This window comes from Polypterus senegalus, chromosome 2 (assembly GCF_016835505.1).
Source record: "Polypterus senegalus isolate Bchr_013 chromosome 2, ASM1683550v1, whole genome shotgun sequence".
Lineage (NCBI taxonomy): Eukaryota > Metazoa > Chordata > Cladistia > Polypteriformes > Polypteridae > Polypterus > Polypterus senegalus.
In genome coordinates this window covers 75,961,262-75,987,252 of record NC_053155.1, presented here as the reverse complement: position 1 = coordinate 75,987,252, position 25,991 = coordinate 75,961,262, and the positions used below count along the sequence as shown (strand labels likewise).

General features: G+C 37.5%; 1 protein-coding gene across 1 annotated transcript in view; it reads right to left on the bottom strand.

Annotated features, from left to right (window-relative positions):
• Positions 1 to 17,950, bottom strand: part of ankrd50l (ankyrin repeat domain 50-like) — an 84,582-nt gene extending 66,632 nt beyond the window's left edge. Inside the window, exons 1-2 of the mRNA XM_039744019.1 lie at positions 17,409 to 17,950; positions 395 to 1,415 (exon numbers count right to left, since the gene is read on the bottom strand). Coding sequence (XP_039599953.1) covers positions 395 to 795 — 401 coding nt within the window. The 5' untranslated portion in view covers positions 796 to 1,415; positions 17,409 to 17,950. The remainder of the gene's footprint in view (positions 1 to 394; positions 1,416 to 17,408) is intronic.
• Between the last annotated feature and the right edge of the window lie 8,041 nt (positions 17,951 to 25,991).

Here is a 25,991-nt window from a genome sequence, read left to right as displayed (position 1 = left end):
AAGGCTTTATAGACTATCAACTCTCTCATAGCTTCCATCTGAAAAGAAAACCTTTACTAATACATCATCCCAGACTAACAGAAGATTTTCATACTAGGCTGGCATCACTTTTTTCTAACTCCTACACAAATATGTTACCAATGGCAACTCCATGATATCACACAAAGCAAGTATTTTAGAATGGGTGAGTCACTTAAACAGATCTAGATCAAATGCTTATGAATTTGCCAATTTAACCAACAGAATAAAATTAAAGACTACTTCTAATAACAATACTTACATATTTCAGATATTTAGGAAATTATTATTTTTCTTGTCTAACTAATAACTGCACGTTATATATAAAAATACAATTACTTAATAGTGCATTAGCAAAAGGTATCATTTTTCTTACTTTTTAAAGGTTTCATCAGGGTCTCTTTCACATTGGATTGGCTCCAAAGCCGCCTGCACAGAGGGATCCTCCAATTTTTCATTATACCCTTGCAATAATGGACTCTGACGAAGTTGCTCAACTAGTCCCAGAATAAACCTGTGCACATGTAACGTTCTGGTATCTTCTTGTTGACAGAAGTGATAAGTCAAACAGCGGGAAGCAAGATTAACACTTTTTCCTGTCTCAGACGTGGGCCAGAGAATCTCTGTGCAGAAAGCTGTTTTTCCACTACCTGACCCTCCGGTTACCAGAACTCCTGCAACACGGCCTGAAGATCGAGTTTCCAGCCAATGCTGAAGTTTCAAAAGTGCCCACTCCCGGCAGTAGAACTGCTTGCCCCGCAACAGACTGGAACTCATTTCTGAGCAGGACAAGAGTCAACTAGTTGTCAGCCCATTTTTTAGGAAGACATAGAGAAAGCAGAGCAAGCAAAGAAAAAGCTGCCATGAACGTCACACTGTAATATTTTCATCGATTTCCGGAACTGAACTTTACTCCCAGGGATAGATCAGCAGCAGTTCATCAGGAGAAAAAAATAATTTGGGCAGTCCTCATTTTGATATCATTGACCAGGAAGAACTTGTTTCCATGCCTCACTTCTTGCAATTTTTTCTTTTATAATGACACTGTCAAGCAACAACATGTGCAACAACACACAAAAACAAAAATTTAGTTGTAACACTAATGCCAAATGATAATTTATTTCACAAATGATGCATTTCATTATCAGTTGTGAAACAAACTACCTTAAATATGAATAAGTCGTCTTTTGCACTTGACCTATAAAAGCTCTAAAAAGAATTGAATATTCTAGCCCCATTTAAAATGAATGAAGGGTCCAAAGCCAGCTGAACATTCATCCATTGTCTTGTGCTATATGAAGAGATGAATCTTCTTTCACCAACAGGTCCTCTGTGTAATGGACTTCAGTTTACAATTGTAAGGGAAAAAATTGAAATCTGGCATGTCAAGACTTGCACTAGAAAAAGACAAAAAAAAAAAACAAGAGAGGAAGTGTCAATGTGTAAGCAAATAAATTGCACCATAAATATGTTTAAACAAGGTTAAAGTTCACAGATACAAGAAAGCAGCTCTCAGCAGTGTCAAATACGACTCTTTAAATCCAGGAGCACTGCCAAGTCACACACACCACACTCCATCACATTCCAGCTAGCTTCGGAATGATAATTGTTTTTCTTTATCATAATTAACCATTTATATTATAACAGCTACCTGTGTGATCTCGTTGAATTATTGCACCATTATTGCTTACTGCCTCATCTTGGATTTACAAGATGAATTGCTCTGCAAATTGTAAAGTTTTAGATATAATGTTTTAAAGCTGCAAACAAAAAAAAAAATCACAATTAACATTGATGGTATAAAAACAGTTCTTTAACACACACACACACACACACAGAAAGTCCAAGTTTTGTGGTTTCTGTGCAACCCCCCACCTGAACAGAAACAGATCTGGGCAAACATTAGGCATTTCATTCGACTGACTTTAAATCAAATAAATATACAATATTTTTTAAAGCAAAAGACTCTCAAGGGTAATGCTGAAAACTACTCTTGGAGTTTCAATGGATGGAAACTTTCCTCCTGTCAAAGCTACCTACAATTTCACGGATCACTTCTGTTTTGAAACTGATATACTGTATGTCTCCTACAGTGTTGAGTGAAGAACATAAAACTTCCCAACATACTGTCTTACTGATGGCTTGCTTACTCCATGAAGACTGGATAGGATATCAAAGCCATCTCCAGTGGCAGGGCACCATAATGCAATTATGACACACTTTGACAGGTACAGCACATACTTCTGAAATCTCATGTCTTTTATCCTAACTCAAGGGTGTAGTCTTTAGCAAATACAGAAACATTTGAAGCAACGCCTACAGAGACTGGACTGCCAACCACAGTCATTGAATGATCCAAGAGAATTTTATCCCACCAATCTTGACCTTGTTCATGCATTCAGACCGACTGCAGCACACTTGCTACTTTCAGTCCTGCAACAGCAGCAAACTTTATAGAACATTCTCTGTCTTTCTTGTCTACCCTTATGTTGCACAGGTTTTTTTTCTGTGGACTATCAATAAAATACATGAAACAGATTGCCAATTTGCATTTTGCATGGAAAAATTGGAATTTTACCTGTCTACTAAAGACAAATTTAATGTAAATGCAATCTGAGTACAATGCTTTAATAGCCTATCTGTATTCAATTGGGATGCAACTGACTAGTGTAAACATGTTCAGTCAAGTGGTTCAAATCATCGGCTTAACTTCCTTCAATGTTGTAAGTAATTAATCAGCAGTTACCTAATGATATCATCTGTTGAACATAAGTCTACTCTCAAGGAATGTCTCCCTATTGAGATTACACATGAAGAAAAAAATTGAACACTGCTATAAAAACTTCAGACAAAGTGCAGAATTAATTTTCCTACTCATTTTACATTTTTTCAATGCAGAATATTGTACAAAATGTTGCCCAATATTACTGAAAAATCTTCAACTGTATGTTTAAATACTGTGCTGAAAAGAGCACAATCTTTCATTTTTCAGTTCTTTAAATTAACAGAAAAAGAAAAGACTATAAATGAGAAGGTCCAGCATTACCTGTGACAAAACAAATTTTAGAACTTCCATTAAAAAAATCAGTTCATGAAGAATTAACAAAATTTCTGAAACCATGTCCATATAAGGGTAATAGAGAATAAAATGCAAATAGCATGACTAATGTGTTGCAGATCTCAAAATTTATTTATTATATGGCCCCCATCAGGATTTGAAAAAAAATAAATAAATAAATGCATCTGTACTTAGATGTGAAACAGAAATTGGAAGAAGGCCAAAGTCTTCATCAATGACTTTCCCCGTACATCAAAAATACATTATGTAGCCAAATCACTTCAGCTTCAGATACAGCCCCCTACTTGTCTAAAAAAAACTATTCCCACACAGTTCAAGTAAAAGCAAACTGTTACTTGTACATCACGTTTATCAAGCTCAGAGATTTACACAGATTTATAAATATAAATCAGCAACTGACGTACATAACCATGCAATATTTAAAAATATAAGCACACGTGTGTTACTGAGATCTACACACTTCAGCTAAGATTTAATAGAAATCATACATAACATAAACAAAGCATATGATAAATTGACAATAGAGATGAGGTAAAACTAAAAATTCTACTTAATGGCATTTCAAAGTAAAGGATCATATGGGGAGTTCCAGGTCCCTCCGGAATAAGTACAATAATAGCTTGGCTGAAATATACCAACTGGTCAACATCATCCTTAAAGCAGTATTCAGAAATTAACTCTAAAGTTAACTGGAAGCTGAAGTGAACAATAATAAATAACAGTTGTATTTTTAAATTCCACCCATCCATGTTAAAAAATTGGAATGTAAAGTTTAATTAATGCAAATCCAAGAAAACCAAAAAGTAACCCATAACTACTCATGCTGCGGTAAAGACAAGTGAGATTTGCCTATAGCACCACATGAAGAAAAAAAGATTTTGCTCTCACTGATTTATAGATTATATCAGTTTCAAGAAGCACAAAGAAAAACCATCCAGAAGCTCACTGTGCAATACAGTAGATCCTAGTGAAGAAGAAAGACTAGATGTTTTCATCAATACAAACAAGCAGCAAGATAAATGTGGTTCAACAGTAAGCAAAACATTTTTGGGAAATTACTTTGTAACAATAATCTGAGCTATATAAAAAGTATGCCCTTACAAATGACAATTTTAAAACACAATTACTTTTCATGTTCTACATGCTGAAGATCCAAATAGTGCTTCATATTATGTTAACTTGTTAAAAAAAAAAAAAAGAGATGTTTACCAAGACTTACAGTAATTTCTAGTTCTTACCAGAGAACACTAGTTTGGTCAGTAATGCTTAAGACTGTCTGTTTTTAACATCACAGAGAAAACGTAATGCAGTTATGGTATTTATGGAAAAGTGACCTGATGGACCTTTCTGGAAATGCTTGTGAGTACTGGAGAATAAAGTATATTTTAATTGAATCAATATTTCAAAAAGGCTTGCTTTGTATGTACATAAATAGGAAAAAGACAGTAAAATCCAGCAAACTGTAAAATGGTGTATGTAAGAGCTAATACAAGTGTCTATTAAGGTTGACTACAGAAAAATAATAATTGATTAATGATACAAAATGAAAAATCCCAGTGCTAACCTTTCTGTACAAAAACCCACCCACTGTGTCATTGTCTCATTTAACCGGTATATAAAAATGTGAATTGCTGCTAATGAACAAATACCAGCTACAGGATAAACAGTACAATCTACAGAACCAAACATCTGGATATGGTTTGTTTAGTGCAAATGGGCAGATATAAATTGCTTAAAAACAACAATGGGCAGCCAGACATAAAACAGATCAAATTTGGACCAAACTGTCATCTTGGCAAACTTGGCTACAGGATGCCATTTCCAGTGCAAATGGAAAAAGCCTGTTTCAGATTGTAGTTCTGAGGAAAGATTTATTTTAGAATAACTTAACAACATGCTCTTTGCTAATGCTGAAATGCCACTGCCTGACAGTGACCCAAAATCTTTATTATTAGCCAGCACCTTAAGACAATTCTTCTTAATCAAGACAAATTCAGAAAAAAAAGCTGTCCCCTGCAGAGCTGTTACTAACTGTAGCGCAAACAGTGACGCTTTCAAATAAACCGATTTCTTAATATATCAAGAGGAGTTTAACATCCTATTATCAACTCACTACTTAAAATATATGTTTCCTGTTTTTTAAACATTGTCTTGAGTTGTGTAACTAAGCTGAAATTTCTAGAACTGTGTAATTACATTATAAGTACTCCTGTATAATGAGCACAAATATTTTTCAGTTCAAAAATTTCTTCTGTAACCTGCAAAAAAGTATTTAATTTAGGAAATTGTTAATAAAATAGCATATCATTCTGATTTTAGGCAATTCACAGTTGCTGGTTTGTTGGGTGTAGGCGATTAAAGCTTATCCTGGCAGAACTGGGTGAAACACACTATGCTATGTAAATCATAATCAGCACAGTGGACTAATGGGTAAAAAAATACACAATTTATTCCCTTAAAAGAAACAAAAACAAACAGTATTCATTTTGCCGTTTTTCATAAAAATTGACTAAATGCTATTTCTAGCATATCTTACAAAATTCACTTCATACTATAACCAGTAGCTAAGCCTTGAAGCCACCAAGTGATAGTGGTTTGAAAAAGGGTTTAATTTAGTTAAAGGTAAACAAGTAACAGAAAAGAATATACCTGCCAATACTTTTCCTGCCTTAAAACAAAACAAATAAAAAAAAAAGTCATTTTTCTTTTAGACATACAACAACTTCTAAAGACAAGAAGCTGTATTTGTGCAATACTGAAAATGCCTGTGGGTATGGTGAAATTGCAAAACCACAGCTGAGGGTTATACTGCCTAAGTTTTTGAAATAGGGAAAGCTGTGACGTCTTCATGTAAACCAAAATGTTTTAATATTTCTGCAGTCTGTTGAACATTGTTTGATATAGTCCCTTTTATAGATAACATTATTCAAACCTATTTAAAATGAGCAATAAAATTTATAACATGCATATTCTCTAAAGCTTGAGGCATTAAACTACTTGGTGAAGTGGCCAGTTACCAGAAATGGAATTTGAACTAATTATCTATTTCTTTCATTTTATATATTATCATACATGAAAATACAGAATCCATACTGAATGCCATCCTTATGCTGGCTGTATGTTTAGTATTGCTTCCACATTTCTGCAATAGAAGCACAAGCATGTCTTATGGGTTCAAGCCCAACATTTTAACATTAGGCCAGATTGCAGAATAACAGTCATTTTTTAAAATTTTATTTTAATGACCTGATTTTCTTTTCCCAGCAGTATTAACTATAATGATTATCTTTGCAAAAATGACAGTATCCCTGTAGCAAACAACATTTGTAAAGTTTTCCCTAATGTCATACTTAACAAGAGTGCACCTCTCTATTTTACTGAACTGGCTGGGGTCAGCTTAAAGTAAAATGTGACTTCACAAACAGTACTGCTGATGCCGAGAACACCATAACATTTCATTCTAAAGGATTAGAAGCACAATATGTAGATTTAAAAGCAATCTAATTAAAATTTTAATGACAATAAAATACATCTCATAGAAGGAACACACTTAATTTTTCTACTTGGAATGCTACTGGTTCATAACTAAGCAATACTGATTACAAAGTTAAACCTTTGGACCACAAAACAAATATATTTTTCTTAAAGTGCTGATAAAAGCCAAAAGGGCCAAAAAAAAAGAATCACATATCATAAGATACAAAATAAATATATTTTTAAGTGGTCTGCATTGTTTTTCTCATCCTTTGAGGGACCCATATTCAGCTACACTCTGGACTCATGCCCGGGGTTTATTTCCTGCCTTGCTCCCCTGTGTTAACTGGGATTGGCTCCAGCAGACCCCCGTGACCCCGTAGTTAGGTTATAATAATAATAATAATAATAATAATAATAATAATAATAATAATAGTAGTAGTAGATTTTATTTATAACACGCTTTTCATTGAAAAAATCTCAAAGTGCTACAACAAGAGCAATATTCAACAAAGTTTAAAAGTTTAAAAGACTAGATTAAATTTACAATCTCAGCAGTTATATGCTTTCCTAAATAAAAAAGTCTTCAAATTTGCTTTAAAATGTCCAGATTTTGTGTAGTTCTCAGTTCAACAGGGAGCTGATTCCAGAGCTGTGGGGCAGCAGAGAAAAAAGCTCGACCCCCCCATAGTACGGAGCTTAGTAAGGGGAGTCTGAAGCTGCATGCTGCCAAATGATCTGAGGATCCGATTGGAAGTTTGTAAGTGGATCAAATCTTGAAGGTAAGAAGGTGCCTGGCCATAGATACATTTATGGGTTAATAGAAGAATTTTGTACTCAATCCGTGAGGAAACAGGGAGCCAATGAAGTGATTTGAGGATGGGAGTAATATGTTCGAATTTCCTTACTCTTAGTAGGATTCTTGCAGCACTGTTTTGGATATATTGAAGCTTTTGTAATTCCTTGGTATGAATACCCACAAAAAGTCCATTGCAGTAGTCCAGCCTTGAAGAGATAAAGGCATGGACAAGTTTGTCTGCATTTGGGAGGGTTAAGAGGGGGCGGAGTTTGGAGATTTTTCGTAGATGGTAAAACGATGCCTTACACACGTTTTATGTGGTCACTGAAAGTCAACTGTGGATCAAACCGAACCCCCAGATTAGTGACTGAGGAAGAAAGAGTAATGACCTGGCTGTCAAAAGTGAACTGGAGTATTGGAAAAGAACGAATCTGGTGGGGGGTGCCAACAAGGAGTCCCTCAGTTTTATTGCTATTCAGCTGTAGAAAATTGCTGTTCATCCAAGCATTTATCTCCTCCAGGCATGTAGTAAGGTGTAATGTGGCCTCTGAAGGATTTGGGGCAGTTTTAATGTAGAGCTGCGTGTCGTCGGCATAACAATGAAAAGATAGTCCGTGTCTGGCAATGACATCCCCAAGAGGTAACATATAGATAATGAAAAGGATAGGACCAAGAACTGACCCCTGCGGGACCCCACATAAGACGGTGGACAGTCTGGAGGTGCAATCTCTCAACGAGACCTGTTCAGTCCTGCCAGACAGGTAGGACTGGAACCACCGTAATGCAGTTCCCGAGAGTCCAGCTGTGTGATGAAGACGATCCAGGAGGATGGAATGATCGACTGTATCGAAGGCTGCTGACAAGTCCAGAAGAATAAGCAGGGATGGTGAGCCTGCATCAGCTGCCATCAGTAGATCGTTTGTCACCCTGAGCAGTGCTGTTTCCGTGCTGTGGGCTGAACGAAAATCTGACTGGAACTTTTCAAACAGATTATTACATGCAAGATGACTCTGGAGTTGAAAGGCAACTGTCTTTTCTATAATCTTTGACAAAAACGTCAGGTTTGAGATGGGCCTGTAGTTTGCAAGAACCTCAGGATCTAATGAGGGCTTCTGCAGCAGTGGGCGAATGACAGTTGCTTTGAGAGATGGTGGCATATGGCCTGTTTGTAGCGAGAGACTGACTAACTTTGTAATAGTTGGACTGACAATGGGGATAAATGACTTCAGCAGAACTGTCGGAATAGGATTCAATGTGCAGGATGATGGTTTCATTCCTTGCACAATTCCACCAATGTAGCTGCTGGAAACCTCCGTGAAATGTGTGAAAGATGGCATATTCCCAGTTGATGGATTTGAAGCAGGCATAGGCGGAGCATATGGTCCAGGCATTAAGGAGTGAATGTTATAGATTTTTGATCTAAAAAAGTCAATAAAGCTGTTACAATGCTCCTTAGTAACTGGCGTTGAGAAAGATGGCTGCTGTGGTTCCATAAGTTGATTTATTGTAGCAAACATCTGCTTTGAGTTTCCTATATTTTTATTTATCTGATTTGAATAAAACTGGCCTTGCGCATCTTTTAGGGACTTGGAATAGGCCTTTTGATGGTCACGAAATGCAAGCTTATGGACAGCGAGTCCAGTTTTCCTATATTTGCGCTCCAAAGCACGTCCTGCCATCTTGATTTGCGTAGTTCTGGTGTATACCAGGGAGCAGAGCGTACAAACATAACTTCACGTGTCCTGATAGGGGCATGGAGATCAAACACACTGCTCAAAGGTGTATTATAATAATCAACCAGCTCATCTACCGTTGTAACGGCTGGACAGGGAATTTGTTTGAGGTCTGCAGCCATAGAGGTTAAGTCAATTTGTTTCCAATTCCGGAAAGATATTTGGCATTTAGGTCTTGTGACAGGCAGTAAAAATGTGAAGGCCATAGAGACCACCTTGTGGTCAGACACACCCAGTTCATAGACTTCTAAGCTTTTCAAAAGAGCTGAGTCGGTGATGACAAGATCTAGCGTGTGCCCCCTAGTGTGTGTTGGGGCCTTTACATGCTGCTGGAGACCTAGACAATCAAGCACATTCAGAAATTCTGTTGAGAGATGACAAGAGGGATTGTCCACATGAATATTAACATCACCAACAATAACAATGTTAGATGACAATGAACAGAGTGATGCAAGTAAGTCATGAATTTCCGGAAGAAATGAGGAATGTGATTTGGGAGGGCGATATATAAGCAGCACTGTCATTGAGAGGGGGGGTTATAGCGGGTTGGATGATGGATGGATGGAGTTAGTATAGTAATATGCCCTGTTATAAATTGTGAAATGTGTTTCAAATTAATTTGTGCCTATCAGGATCATTTTTAGCCAACCAGAAGTCCGTAGGATAGACACTGGATTACTGAACTCTAAACATAAAAGAGTCTCCAACAAACACATGACTCTCTTATTTTTAAGTCTTAAAATACAAACTTCTGACTACTTGGTAGAAATATCTTAGCTATTATAACCTTATATTTTGTTTAAATGTTTGTTACAACACATGTTTCATTTGAGAACATTTTTTTTAATATCTCGTTTTCAGTTAGTGCAAGGCAAAATGTTGAAATTCAATGCAGACTTTTTAGGAGGTAACTTAATAATATTTTAGCAAAAATGCACATATTTTGCATGTTGTGACCATACAAATGGATAATGGACATTAGGGCTGCCAGATTAACCATAAAAAAAGGTCTGAATATTCAAATTAAAAATAATTTTCAAATATATTCAAACATGAGATTAATCATTTTTGACTGTTACTACAAAGGACATGGAGTAACATGTAAATAAAATATTTTTGGAGGGTGTATTCCTTTATACAAAAAAATGCTTTAGTTCATTACATGAGAGAGTTGGTCTACTTGTTTAAGGAATAAACCATTTTTATTAGTGCTATTTGTATTTTACTTTAAACAAACATTCTACATTTTGATCCCATTAACAAAAGAGTGTGGTTCTAAATATTTTCATCTTGCAGGTTTTCAATTTGCATATTTCTTAAGGCATGTAACTGAAAGAATTGGCAAATGATGTACTGTAATTCTTCCCAAGTGTATGACATCAGTTAAAAAATTAAGCATAGGAACAACATGCAAAAATATTTTAGTCAAACAACTAAAATGCACTCTTGCATGTAAAATTCAAAATGCAACATTTTTCTATTCACTCAGTTTTGATCAAAAGCAAATATGCTGCACTGTTACCATCTCAAACTACAGTATAGATAGTTTACTGGATATGTGTTTTGTGCTTGGTATGATCATCATCATTTCTGTCTGTTATTACTAAGCTACTACTTAAATTTACAATATATTAGTTAACAGCACTTTAATCAATGAAGTAAGGAGAACAGCATTTTCCACTTTGACTTTACTTTTATTTTTAATTATTACAGCACCTTATATGCATATGTCTGTAGGAATTAATCCAATTATCAATACAGCCTACAAGAGTATGAGTATACTTTGCTCCAGATTTATACTACCTCTTTCATATAAAAATATTTTCCACTTGTGTTTGAATCCAGGTTACAATATTAGCAATTAAAATGATTCTAAATTTGCCTAGTGTGAGTGTGGGCACGTCAGTAAGTGGACCCTGCAATGGACTGGCAGCACATAAGAGGGCTGGTTTCTGCCTTGCTCCTGATACAGTTGGGGTGGGCATCAGTCTCCTATGACCCTGAAATGGATTATGGGGAACTAAGAATGTTATACTATGACAGAATATTCACTTTATATTACATGAAACAGAAAAATGACCTTATTTTTTTGTTAAGTGAAGGTGCTTTGCTTTTTTTTTTTTTAATTAATATGCTGCACCTGAATCTTCACCCTTAAGTGTTTCACATCAGGCAGTTATGAAACCAGTGGATGCTCACAGGTTTATATTCTATTTCTGGCTCAGACCTTAGCTACACCACTGGAAGTAACCCCAATGTTCACATTTTTAAAAAAAAAATGTAAAAATTGTTGAGCCATGCAGAGCAGTACAAAAATATTTTTAAAGATGCTTCTTGCCTTATAAGAAGCCAAAGCCTATCCCGGGCCTGGTAACAGGCAGGAAACAACTCTAGACAAAATCTCAGACTAAAGAACACATGAAGAAACCAAAAGGCACTAGACAAAGAAAATAAGTAACAAAGCAAAATGCAACTGCAAAATATTGCACTATGAAGGCATCTGTTTGTTATCTTGACTAAAACATCTCACGTAAATCCTGCTACTGATGTTGTCATCTGTCTACCCTACTAAATTAGTTTTGGGGGTAATATATAGTAGAAACCAAATGATTGTTAAACCATGTAATCAGAAACAGATTCCATTAGTCCCTGTGTGGAGGAAAACTAAAAAGCATATAGGAAGATAATTATGCTTATATTTGTTTTAATCATCTGTAACTATGCTTTTGAACGAGGGTTGTGGAATCTGAGTCAGAAGCAATTATTGGGTTGCTGGAGTCTGAAAAAAAATGTACCGACTCCAATTGTAAATTGTAATCTAAATTTTCAATTTCACATACTCTAATGCAAATAAACTTTTCATCTAACCATTTGATGAAAATATAACCTATTTTTTATTTTGTAAGTACTGTCTTTTGTTTAATGATATGCAATATTTTACATTTCTTTAGTAAATAATATAAAAAAGCCAGAACATCGCTACAGCCTTTAAATCCAAACTTTAACAGGTTAGGGTGCTAAAACGTAGCCTCATGATTTAGGTAGCAGCAATAAAGTGCTTTCAAGTTAACATACTAAAAATACCGTTCAATGGTTTGGGGTCACCCAGAAATTGTGATGTTTTTGATAGGCATACATGCTTTTTTAGTCAAGATACCATTAGCAATAATGCATTTATTTATTTAAGGTATTACTAGTTTGTAAAATGGCTATTACAGGTCGAAATTACTTATTTATTTATAAAGCACTTTAAAAACAACATCAAGGCTGACCAAAGTGCTGTACAATAAAAATCTAACATATCAGACACACAAAACCAAAGGGTAAATGAAACAGAAACACAAACACATAAGAACTGAGGAGATTCTTAATAAAAAAAAAATGTGTAACTTGTTGTTCACATACGGCTGCAAAGCCCCATTTTCAGCATCTATTCCTTCAGTGTCCGAATGGCAAAACCCCTTAGTTCATCCTGAATTAGTCAAGTTTACATGCTAATTATTTATCTGATAAATCTTTCTAATTGCATTAGCACAGCTGAAATCTATTATTCTGTTCACTCATGTTGCTAGGTATTGGCTCTCCAGTTTTGTATTCAAAATCTACATGAAAGATTTTCAAGAAACTGAAGTTGGGTTTTTTTTTTTTTTGAGGCTTCCGAGTCGGTGGTACCATAAATTAAGTAGTCGGGGTCAAAGGTTTTGTGTACCAACTTCACAGCCCTGTTATAAACAAAGATCTTTCCCAAAATGAACCACTGAATAATATTTAACACATTAGCTTTTGCTGAAACTTTAACAATAAAATACAAGTGAATACCATGTTAAAAAAAACAAAAAAACCTAACTATTCAAAAACAGCTGCCAGCAAATTAATCTTACCACAATTGCATTTCCCAGATAATACTCAAAAATGAGGAGGAAAAAAATTACGTAAAAATTAAATATAACAAGAATAATGTGTGAGAGGATAATTTTAGGGTAACACAGCATTCATCTTAAAGAAATAACATAAACGGTTAAAAAATGTCAGAAACCTGTCCAGGCATATCAGGAAACCAGACAAAGGTCAAATGAACAACAAAGACAAAGATGTAATAAACAAAATGTACTAAAAGATGACTAAGAAATCATCAGATGTCCTGTAAGCAAGAATTTACAGTTGGCACGTACATAGAAATTTATAGAAGCTAAACCTAAAGATACAGGAAGAATAAGGATGTAATAAAATAGATTTTTATTTTATATAAGTTATTTGGGTGTAAACCAATGAACCTCTACCCTCTGTTCCATTGATCATTCTGACCACGCTGTAACAGACTATTGTGATAAGTGCTCCCTCTTCAGCATGGTGCTGCAAGAGTAATAAATGACACAGATGGACAAGCTTTCTCCCGAGTGTCTCATTACTGTCTGAAAAAACGCTTTACCAAACTTGTCCTGAATGAAGATAAGTTTTTTTTTTTTTTTTTTAAATTAAGATGTTTATTTCTACCCCAAATTACAGCAGTAAATAGAACTGGCAGTATGATAGAGGAGACAAAAGACCTCTAGGGTATTCTAGGGCTTGAAAAACTGCTTTTGGTCAATTCATCCTGAAGTCTTACCATGGCTTACAAGAACATTTTGGAATTGTAAGAGCAATCATCCATCCAGTACGGACTTATATACTCTATGAAGCACACAGGCTCATTCGACATTGTCCATTATCCTACATGCATGTCCTTAGATTGCAACAGGAAACCAGAACAGCTGGAGGATATCCACAAACATTCAAGGAGGAATTGAGGAGTGAGTTCATTTACCTTCTATTCAATGCAACTGGCCTAAACATTTCTGGCAGAACTTCCTTTTCTGCTAAGCATCTGTACAACAACTGGTATTTTTATCATCACAGTGATGATAATCGTAAATTGCCTCTAGTTAAACTAAACTAACAACATTTAATCTTTAATTTCCTTAAACAAAGTACAAAACAGAACATGTCAGAGACTGTTGATTATTAATATTTTTATATGCTATCATTTAAGTAAGGAATGCGATAAGACTGGATATGATGTGGGAGTGTGATGTGGGGGAATATTAAATAGCAGGTATCTCAAAACAGGTTTAACATTTTAGCTACAATTTCTTAATGAAGCAAAAAAACTAAAATCAATTATTGTTCAGGAATGAAAACAACCATTTACTATGGTAATAATGTAAATATTGTACAGTAAACCAAGTAGCTTGAACAGCTTTACAGGTAAGAGTGCAAACAAGCACAAAAGGTTTACCCTGTCAATCTGTAGATAATTAGAAGGTGTGCAGAAAACACTGAAAGCCTCTTTTGTCATTAGAGCTTACTGGAGATCTGGGGGTGGGTGTTTTTGTTTGTTTCTACTGGTTTACTTTGCCATTCTCCATAAATTAAAAATTGTTTGAATAAAAGCTGAATCTTTGTATCTAACCATCAAGGGGATATTGCTGTAAAAATATTTAAGGCCAGATGCCCATCCTGACACTAACCCCAGGTCACAGAGTTAAAATGGAGTTGTCTTGGAGAAAGTAAGCAAGTTCTGCTACTTAAGAAACATGCCGCATGCAGATGGACATGATAGAACAGTAGAGATAGGTAAATGGAAAAAATTCTAGATACCCTCCATTTGAACTTCTAAAAGAGCCTCTTTCATTAAAACTTTAAGTTTATGAAAGTTGGTGTGAGGGGTAGTAAGCTGTATAAGAGTGAGAACCGGCTGATGAAGTTGGAGCATAAGGCAAAGCTTAGAAGGACAGAGATAAGAACAATCAAATGGATGTGCGGACTTGTCACAGTGTCAGAGAAAGCTCCAGTCAAGAATAAGAATTGGAGTGGAAGCAAGAAGGGTTTGTGCTGAAGTGAAACAGACTAAAGAGGTTTAGGCATGTGGAGTTAAAGGCAAAGGATGACTGGATGAAATGTTGTACTAAGCTGGAGGTGTATTGGAGGCCTACAGTTGGCCTTAAAAAAAGATATTGCTGGAAGTAGTGTCAGACGATGTGATAAGAATGGGTCTTTTCCCAAAGCTGGCCGAAGACCATGGACAGTGAAGAAAAATAAAATTGGCATGCAACTCAGTAACTTAGACAATCCATGAAAATGTTTGTTAAACCAATGATGATGGTTAAAACTGACTGAACAATAAAAAAATGAAATGAACTCTTGCTTTCATATTATCACCTTTATGTATGTTCCTTGTTACTTCATTACTCTAGTATAAATACGGTGTCATAGGCCTAAGGTCTTTTTTCTTTTTTTAACATATGTTATTTCATACTGTAATCTGTAAAAACTTGAGGAACAAATGCAAGTTATGTATAAGCAGTCAGAAGAAGAAATGAAATAACAGAATTGTGTTTACTGCTGCAGTGTAAACAAAGCCTTAGAACAAGTGAGTCATACTGTAAGTCCAAGAAGGACACTGCAGCTGCTAGTTTTATTCCAGATTATCTAGCAATTAGAAGCTAATTTGGCTTTATGGCTCTTTCCTTCGGAGCTCTACAAGAATGTTTATAACACAGCTGTCAAGTAAACCTCCTCAATGGGTTCCAAGTATGAAAGATTTCATTCTAGCCACATTTGACAAGGGTCTCCTTTGTGCCTTAACTGAACCACTTGCTTTACTATTTAATATTTTCTATTATACAAATGACAGTTTTTTGCATTTATTTTTACTTAAAATCATCAACTTGTTTGTTGATAGAAGAGCCCCAAGGTGAGTCGCTATGTTCATTCTCTTGCGCTCCTCTGTTTTTAACACCACTCTTAACTGCTGTAGTTATGTACTCTCTTCATGAGGTGGGAGACTTGGTTTAAATCCTGGCATTGGAAGTGTGTGTATGTGGAATGCACATTCGCCTTATTTCTTCATAGGTTCTTTAGCTGGAACTCCAGTGTTATTAGTACAGACGTGCAGGACAGGTTAACTGGAAACTGTAAACAGCCCATCTAGATATGAATGCATGAGCATGCCCTGTAACCGACTATTCTCCTGTCCAGAGCTTGTTCATTCCTTCACCTAAGGTCCGTTACCATCAGCATGGTGCCTGATATAGACAATTTGTGGACTATACTCCGGCACCATTTGATCAGAATGGCTTGCTGCTTCTGGCTTTAACCAGCTGATGTATGAATCAACTGCACTTTATGTATTATGATAACAAAAAGCTGTCCTACCTTACACTCGAGTTTCTAGATCACAAGAGCACAGTGAGAGAAATAAGACACTTTACAAACGCACTGAAGAAACAAAATATCCTGTTAAGGGAAAATGTGGAAAGACTTCTGTTGGGCATTTCTAAACCTCCCACCAAATTTAGAAACTTAAGAGAAACTAATAGAGGATTTACGACAAAAAAGCAACCTCCGATAAAAAGTTCTGTCAAGACAAAGGACTTTTTTTTTTAAATTAGGCTGTGGCAGAATGGGTGTTGTTGTGCGACTTCTTTTGCCCCTGTGCTGCCACCCTAGACAATTCACGGACTAATTGAATTCATCCAACTCGTGCCTCATGATTAACTCCCACAGTGACATGTTGGAAGGTGTCTGGTGCAGGTCAACGCGTTTCTTTTTACAGCTCAATGAAGGCGCGCATCAGGTTTTCAGTTAAGAAAGCGGTGTTACCCTGGAGTGGGTTATTATTTCACTTCAGCAAGGGGAACTTCTCCCCAATGACGGCCCCGACTTTATAACTAGAAGGTCGCTTAGCAGCCTTAAACGCGTATCATCGCTTTTTGCGGGGCCTGTCTGGCTCAAGTTTGTCGCTGTTCTCGCCGCCTCCCTAAAAAAAATCACTCTTCCACCACCACCACCACCACCTCGGGGTTTTCTTCCCTGGAAAATGAGAGAGCCCCTACTGGCTCAAATTTGTTCTGGAAGACCCCACTCGCTTACTCGCTCGGAGGACACGGCGTGAAAAGATCTGTGCAACAGCGATAAACAAACTGCCGGCATTTCCTAACCTTCCTTTCAAATCGTACAAGGCTGTTTCTGCAATATATCACAGACTTAAGTTAAAAAGGGAAATTCTTAACAAATATTAATGCTGCACTTACAGAAGAGTTTGGTATTTGACGCCAGTCCTCAGTTAAAACTCCACTGGGAACAGCAAACCTTCATTCACCGCACACACTCTGGCGATTCCACTCGCTCCAGACCACTTCCCAAATTGCCACTTGTGGTGTGCAGCGGATTCTTCGGAACACTCACGGCACGGCCCCGCCCGCGCTCCCTCGTTATACCACAAGTCAAGATCCGAACACAGCAATCCAGACATGTCAGGACCTACCTGTTTTTCCTCCGAGGGATTCACCCGATGCATCGCGACTGCTAAGTCGCGTTCGCAGCTCTATCCCCAGCTTTGTTGATTCACAGCAAAGATCACTGTTCGGATCAAGACTGTCGGTATCCGTAGTATATGAAGAGAGACGAGGACATTCTCTCAATTCAGCCCAGTGAAAGGAAACTCCGAGGCTCGCCCTGACAAATCCGGCCAGCTAGGATTAAATCGATGCAGGCGTCCTGCAAATCCGTGCACGGAAGGACCCAAATACCAGAGGTTCTCCGGGAAGCCAAAGCGCACGAATGACGAGCGCTCGCTCTTACTCTGGAAAGCTTCCGCTGGGGATAATAACAGGAAATGGGCCTCATCTCGCATCACCACCAGGGGGTGGCACAGTCCAGGGACTTGCAGACGGGAGATAACGAGACGGCAGTTATTGCTAATAAAGTGTCATAAACTACAAATCATTGATGAATGACAGCTGTCATTTCCTGAAAACCCACAATAAAATGTCACCTACTGGGCTGAAAGTCTTAAACCAAACCCAGTGATTAATCTTGTCCGACTGTCCAGTAAATAACTGTGTCCTTTTCAGGGCTATGTACGGTGCTATTGTCTTCAGATATGGAGGGTACAGAATTCATTGTACTTCAAAGTTATTGTGCAGTGGCTATGACCGCATCCAGTTTTGAGGTTCTTTGTCCAGTGTAGCTTGATGCATTTGGGACAAATGATTTTGTGCCCTGCTCTAACTGCATCTAGTTTGGAGAGTTATCACATCATTTCCCACGTCTTTATAAAATACTGTCACTCAAACTGGCCTTAAGGGCCTTTGTGTACTGCTTCTGAACCGTCTTGTGCAACAGTGGTCTGTCTTGGTCACAGATTGTAATTGTCACTGCAGAATGGTTGTCATTATGCAGTCCTGTCACTCCATCCTGTCTTGCGTATTACAACAAATGGCCCTGAGGAGTGTTGTGTAATGCTGGCTTCCACTTCTAGTCCTTAGTGTTGTTTAGACCCATCAGCCTCAACATTAAAACCACTGACAGGTGAAAGTGAGTAACATTAATTATCTTGTTTCAATGGCACCTGCCAAGGGGTGGGATATATTAGACAACAAGTGAACAGTCAGTTTTTGAAGATGATGTGTTGACAGCAGGAAAAAAAATGGCAAGCTTTAAGGATGTAAGGAACTTCGACAAGGGCCAGATTATGATGGCTAGACAACTGGGTCTAGCATCTCCAGAATGGCTGGTTTTGTGTGGTGTTCTTGATATGCAATGGTTAGCACCTACCAAAACTGGTCCAAGGAAGGACAATCAGTGAACAGGCAACAAGATTATGGGCACCAGAAGCTCATTTATGCAATTGGAGTGAAGGCTAACCAGTCTGGTCCAAATTTCCGAAAGCCTTAATGCTGGACATGAGAGTAAAATGTCAGAACACACAGTGCATCTCAGCTTGCCGCATATGGAACTGCATAGCTGAAGACCCGTCAGAATACCTATGTTGACTTCTGTCCATTGCTGAAAGCACCTACAATACAGCATTAGAACTGGACCATTGAGCAATGGAAGAAGGTGGCTTGGCCTGATGAATTACGTTTTCTTTTAGATAGCCAGGTGCTTGTGTGTCATTTAGTTGGGGAAGAGGTGGCAGCAGGGTGCATTATGGGAAAAAGGTAAGCCAGTGGAGGCAGTGTGATGCTTGGGGCAAAGTTCTGCTGGGAAGCATTGGGTTCTGTAATTCATGAGGATGTTACTTTGATGTGTACCACCTACTTAAAAGATTGTTGCAGACTACATAACCCCATCATGGCAACAGTATTTCCTCATGACAGCGGCCTCTTTCAGCAGTATAATGCTCCCTGCCACACTGCAAAAATTGTAAAGGAATGATTTACGGAGCATGACAAATTCCCCAGATTTCAGTCGGATCGAGCATTTGTGGGATATGCTGGAAAGTCCAAACCATGGAGGCCCAACCTTGCAATTTACATAACTTAAAAGATCTGCTGTTAACATCTTGGTGCCACATACCCCAGGAAACCTTCAGGGGTCTTGTGGAGTCCATACCTTGACGGGTCACAGCGGTTTTGGTGGCACGAGGGGAACCTACACAATATTAGGCAGATGGTTTTAATGTTGTGGCTGGTCGGTGTATAATTAGAGGTTGTAGTGGGCCAGTACTCACTGGTACAGAGTACCACCTCTTCTGAAATTTTACAGCCCAGCTGTGTTTTCCAGGATATAGGCTCGCATCATGCTTATCTCAACCGCCCACTGGCTGCTGCTCTGAAAACTCTAAGAGGGACCCTGCCCCCAGCTTTTCAATTGACAGTGAGTTTCTCCACACAGTCTTAAACATAGGGTACTGGCACTTGTGTATATCCACTTCAGGCACTGTATATAATTACTTACTTTTCCTATCTTGATGCGGAGACCATCATTGGACTAACCCTCAGAACCATGTAATGCAGGACTTAGAGTGGATGCTGTGCTAGTCCTCCCACAATGCTGCTCAGGACCAGATGCAGCAGCAGTCATTCCATGATCATGCATGGCATTTTTGTGTAATACGTTTTGCTTCATTAAGGCTTTTCTATCATTGACTGGATTTGTCTGTGGAGAATAAATGCAGCTATAACAATTAAAGGTCAGTATCTCTTATCTTCAAAGTGAAATTAAATCTGGTCCTGAGTGCAGTTGCAGGAAAGACTGTCCTAGCCCCTGGTCTGGAGCACCACTGTGGAATGTCTCTTGCTGTATCCAGTGCTTTCTGTTTTCTTGAGGTTTGGTCTACACTGGTGGTCACTGTATCTGAATGTGACTCCATCCAATTGTGTGTGACTTTGAAACTAGATGTGCGTTGAGGGTAATAACGTCAGCTCTTTTAAGAAATGGTCAGGTTCTTTAAATGTATTCTGCTCTGGCAAATAAAAGAAGCTATTGCACATTTCAGACTAAGCTGCTTCCAGCATGTATTTTCATGTAATATAAAACTAGCTGGGGTGCTGCTCCCTTATGGGTTCAAGCCAGCCTCAATTCACCCTTCTAAAATGTGCACGTTGTTCCCATGTAGATATGGGGTTTTATTCTAGGTATTTCTGTTTTCCCAACACATCTCAAACACTGATGTTAAATGCCAATTCTAAACTGGTCATCTGTGAGGAGGTGTGTGTAGGAATTGGCCCTGTGCTGAAATGATGCCCTAGTTAGGGCTGGTTTCTTGCCTTGTGTATGGTGATGCTGAAATAAGCTTCAGCACCCTGTTGGACTAAATGAGTTTAAGTGTGTTATGAAACCCAACAAAGTGTGAGTAAAATGGCTAGTCTTAATCATTATTTATTTAATTATTTATATTCTAAAACATGGTTTTAGGGTAATCCAGATTCACTTTAATTAAAAGCTAAGTGTCTGTGTGTACATCCGGTTGTTATGCCACTGTCTTTCCAAACAATGGTGTATCACAAACATTTTTTTATCAATAAAATCCAATGCATTTGTCATTCCAACAGAACATCAGAAAACATTAACACAGCTTTTATAAATCCCATACCAAGTGGCATATAAAGGAGATAAATGCATTTAATGGTTCATGGAGGTCAATGTTAATTACTTAAATTTCAGCTTGTCTTAGATGGGAAACAGAGCTGGTCAGTAAATAAAAATATTTCCTGCCAAGTTAGACTGAAAGTCCATTTATCCTCAAGAATCACCCAAAACCCTGTCTCCACATGATCCTGTAGCTTACTAAAATTTCATTTAGTAATTATCAGCAAGTGAGGGTAAATGCGGGGCGGGATAACTGCCTAAAAATGGCCTGGGCATGAGTGAAATTGTGCACATTTATCAATTTTCCTAGACGAACCTCTAACCATGTCACTTTTGAAATGGTTTCTTTTGTGGGTATTACTAAAATAATAAAGACTTCTGAGATCATCTTATGTTGATATTCACAATATCCCAGAGGTCCATTAATTAACTTTCAGAGAATCCTTATTCCTCTCTGGGCTTCTAACTCTGTCTCTGCTAAGGAGTTAAGTCTGAAATTGAAGCTGAAAACTCACCATTTTTCTTTATCATTACAAAAATGCCTCTTCTGCATTTGATTTTTTGCACACCTACTTTACTGTCTTGCATTTCCTTCAAGCACTTTTTACCTCTCAGTGGACTCTTATATACTTTTAATTCTTTGTTCTTTATTATAGTCTAACTGGGTATCTGCAGATTTGAAAGCACTACACAAATTCTGCCTGTCAATACTTCCTGTTGATTTATCACACATAGTTAATATTTTATTATTATTACTGCTACTTTTGGCAACCACTCTGTAACCTAGTGAATGTTACTGATTTGCAGTTTTGTTTTGCTTTTTATGGTGTCTTGTGATGGTATTTTCTGTTGATATACAGTATTTAATAAGTACTAATTGTTTCAGATTACCTTGTATAATTTCCATGGATGCTGCACACAAACTTCTAAATCAAAGATTAATCATTTTACTTTATAAAGCACCATTAAAAAATTACAAATGTGTGTATTTTTGTACAAAGTAATTCTATTCATTTTAAGCATACATTGGACTGAAAATGCCAATATTAATTTTTTCTAATCTTTGCCCTCGTTTTCACCTGTAAATTTGTGTTCTGCAAGTTATATTAATCAATGACAAAATTATGGCAAAGGAAACTCCAGATCCAATAAGTGATTATCTAAAGACCACCTACATTAAAGCCAGGGATCCACTCTTCTGCCCTAAGTGGAATAGTTTGGGGGCACATGAGTTTGATTAGCGTTTTCCTGGATAGTAAACGGGGGAATGACAGGAAGGGCTGAATCAAATCTTACAATATATTTTCCTAGCATCCACCACAAAAAACACAAGCAAATTAAGATTTCGGTCCTTTGCTGGGTCAGTCTTTCAGGTAGATGGTCTGGGGTGATAACTGTCTAAACTGATCGAAACTCTGGTTTGTCCTACCGGTGCCAAACAACACCTTTCAATCCCATTCTTCACAGTGGTGTTACAGAGTATCCAGTTCATCTAGATTTCATGTTACTTGGTGCATGGTACAGTCCTGCAGTGAATAAAACTGCTCACTCACAGACCTAGCATCTTGCAGTCAAATTCTATACCTGGTCAATGCCCATGTGGGGTATGCATGTTCTCTTGGTGTCTGTGTGGTTTCCATCTGGCCCCAATAGATATGCAGATTACTTTATTCGTCAACTCAAAGTTGCCTATGTGTGCATGAATGGACTCTGTGATAACCTATCACCCTGTCCAGGACTGGTTCCTGATTTGCACCTGACACCACTGAGATTAGTTTCCAATCCATGATTCTGAATTGAATTAAGCAGGTTTGAGAATGTTATTTGTTCAGTGTGCATTGTAGTGGGCTAGCTCTACATACAGGCCTGGTTCCCACCTTGCAACCTATGTTGCTAAAATAAACTCTGTTTCCCCACATCTTTGACCTGGATAGGTGTGTTATATAATGGATGGATGGATGTAGGTTTATGTCACCTCTTTGACTCTAAACTGGATGGATGATTGTGTTTTTGACTTGCACAGTGATGCTTCATTTAGTGTTGGTATCTCTCAGAATTCATATTTGGTGACACCTGTCTGTTAAATGCGTTTGGCCTGCCACAAGGCTGCTTTCCAAAAGAAAACTGCAACACCATTTTTGTCTTCTGTGATGGGCAGACATTGCATTGGGAGTGAGATCTTGCTTAGCATCAGCTGCTCTGCAAAACCTCAGCTGAGTTTAAGTGGGGTATAAAAATGAGGGATACTCGAGCATTTTGGTACGTAAACCTTTAAGATATTCAGTTGTGAGTCAACCAGTTGTGAAGAACAGAGCAACATACCTATAGAAAAAGTAACCAATAATACAACTACATACTGCCTTTTCTTAGAATTAGAAAGTGCAGGATTAGGAGGTGAAAATGAGTCATTAGTCTTGTGGGGAAAATTTGACAGGATTTACCTTAAAAGTCCCCTCTGAAAATGGAATATTTAGCGTCATCCAGTAATTATGCGAGGTATCTTCTGATGAGCCAGTCACAGGAGTTGCAAAAGAAACATTGCTTTCTTCTGCTTGAAAAGATGTGTGTTACTGACCTTTATTCCTAGCATCCACCACAAAAAACACAAGCAAATTAAGATTTCAGTCCTTTGCTGGGTCAATCTTTCAGGTAGATGGTCTGGGGTGATAACTGTCTAAATTGATCAAAACTCTGGTTTGTCCTACCGGTGCCAAACAACACCTTTCAATCTAAAAACATATTTTTATTCTTTGTTTCTGGATTTATGTTTCTTATGTTCAGTTTTTAAAAATATTTATAATAAATATTTTAAAATATTCCAAAAATGTATTTGTTTTTGTTGGCCAGCATGTTTTACATTTTTTTCCCTATCTCCTTTTTAACATTGTTGACATTTGACATATTTTGAGTATTAACAGTCTTAGCCTCATTTGTAGGTCTATGCAGGCTGAAATTTGGGGTTAGATTGCCTGGGGTGATACCTGTTCCTGGGGCCCAGACCTGAATTAAAGATGGTATGGACTTTTTGTTCTCCCTTTGTCCCAGTTGTCCCTATTGTCCCTAGCTCTCCCTATGTGTGTCATCTGCAACAGCTGTCCAGTGTAGTTCACCATCCATTTCTTCAGCATCACACATGCAATGAAATGTACCTTTCCACTAGCTAATCTGGCTAAATTGGATGTAGCTTTATCTGTTAGATCAAGGGATCACTCTTACATCTGAAAGTTGCCCCACAGCACTACTTTTTCAAGCTCCAGTTTTTCCTTGCCTCTCTTAGTTTAAACAGTCAAATGTTAAGATAGGTGCCATGGTATTTAAATATTTGTCTCACAAATAGTCACCAGCTCACCCACAGCATATCTGTTGCCACCATTAGATATGGATTTCTAGTGTGACTCTCCTTTTAAATATTGTAGACATTTGGACATATTTTGAACTTTAACATCTTTAGCCCTATTTTTGGGCCTATGTGGGCTGAAACCTGCCCTTTGAGTGGGTTAGGCTGCCTGGGGTGAGGCCTATTCTTGGGATCCAGACCTAAATCAGAGTAGGTCTAGCCTTTTGTGTGGTCCTTTTTAAATTCTGCTCTCCCTTTTATACTTCTTTGTGGTAAATATTGCAACAACAGAAAAAAAAGAAAAAAGTAACCGTTGATTGAAGTGGAGGTACTTGAGGGCAAAAATGAGAAGACTAGCATGGACAGAGCTAAGGTCAAAAAGATCAGACGCCAAACGAAAACAAAATGTACAGACTTTAAGTCACAACAAGCACTAATCAAAAACAAAATAAAAAATTCACAAAAAGAAATTAATTTTCACTCATTAGAAAAAGATCACATACAAAGATGTCATACTAAACAAAAATCCACCAAAACATGACCTGAAATATAAATATTGACAAAAATTTCTGCTTCAATGTGTAATCCATTCATCCATTATCAAACCCAACTCACTTAATATCATATCAATAAAACACACAAACAAACCAGGAAACAACCCTGGACAGGTAGCGAGCCCGTCAATGGGTGCACACACACATCTACAGTACTTTCACCTAATTGAGAGTCACAGATTATTCTAACTTGCTCTTCTGAAGAAGGAAATCAAGAATGCTTTGATGCTAATAAAAGCTTTCACTAAATACATACTTTTAAAATAAATGGAATAATACATGCATGTGCTATATTTAGGCGGCTCCTAACTGTGTTCTTTCTTGTCAAATGACAAGACTTAAGTATTCAATTCTTCACATTTGGATGGCATCCAAACCTGTAGTGCTCAGCCTGCCTGTGATCTCGTAACACTGAATAAATTGAAGACAACAATAACATGGTGAAACAGAAAATGCATATATGGGAAGAGGAGACGCCAACAAGCATGCTTTTCTGTCCATTGTTTTTATAATGAGCACTGCAAAGTTCAGCGGAAGCGGCACATAAAGCTACAGAGCTGATGTAGTCGGTTCAGCATATTCATTATATTTAGGATTCAGCAGGGTTCCTCAGGTGCATTATTAAAACCTACAGAGCAGTGCCACTTAACACACTTCTGTTCAGTAATAACAAGCTCCACATTGCTCAGTAGTAATTATGATATTTTAGTCTCTTCATATAAAAATAACAAATAGGAATCAGTCAAAATGGAAATTATGTATGTATACAAATCCTGCAGCATAAAGAAGCAGGCTTTCCGTCACATCAGTGTAGGAGTCTCTTTTAGCAGATAAAGTTATGTTTGTTATACAACAGATTGCATCATAGACCAATATGGGCGAGGCATGGTCACATTTACACACACTAATTTAGGTAGTTTCACACACTCTTTCTGACCATTCGGAGGAACTCAAAACTTTACTGTGTTGTCAGGCTCCATTTCTCAACTTGTAATTTGAAAATAGGATAAGGAATTAGTCTTCCTTTAACAAAATTAATGGCAGTGACCTCCATTGTCAGGTGGCACATTCAAGATAGTTCATGTCTAGAGAGGTTTTAAGATGTCTAGATTTGGTGCATTAAAGAGCCTGAAAGAAACTG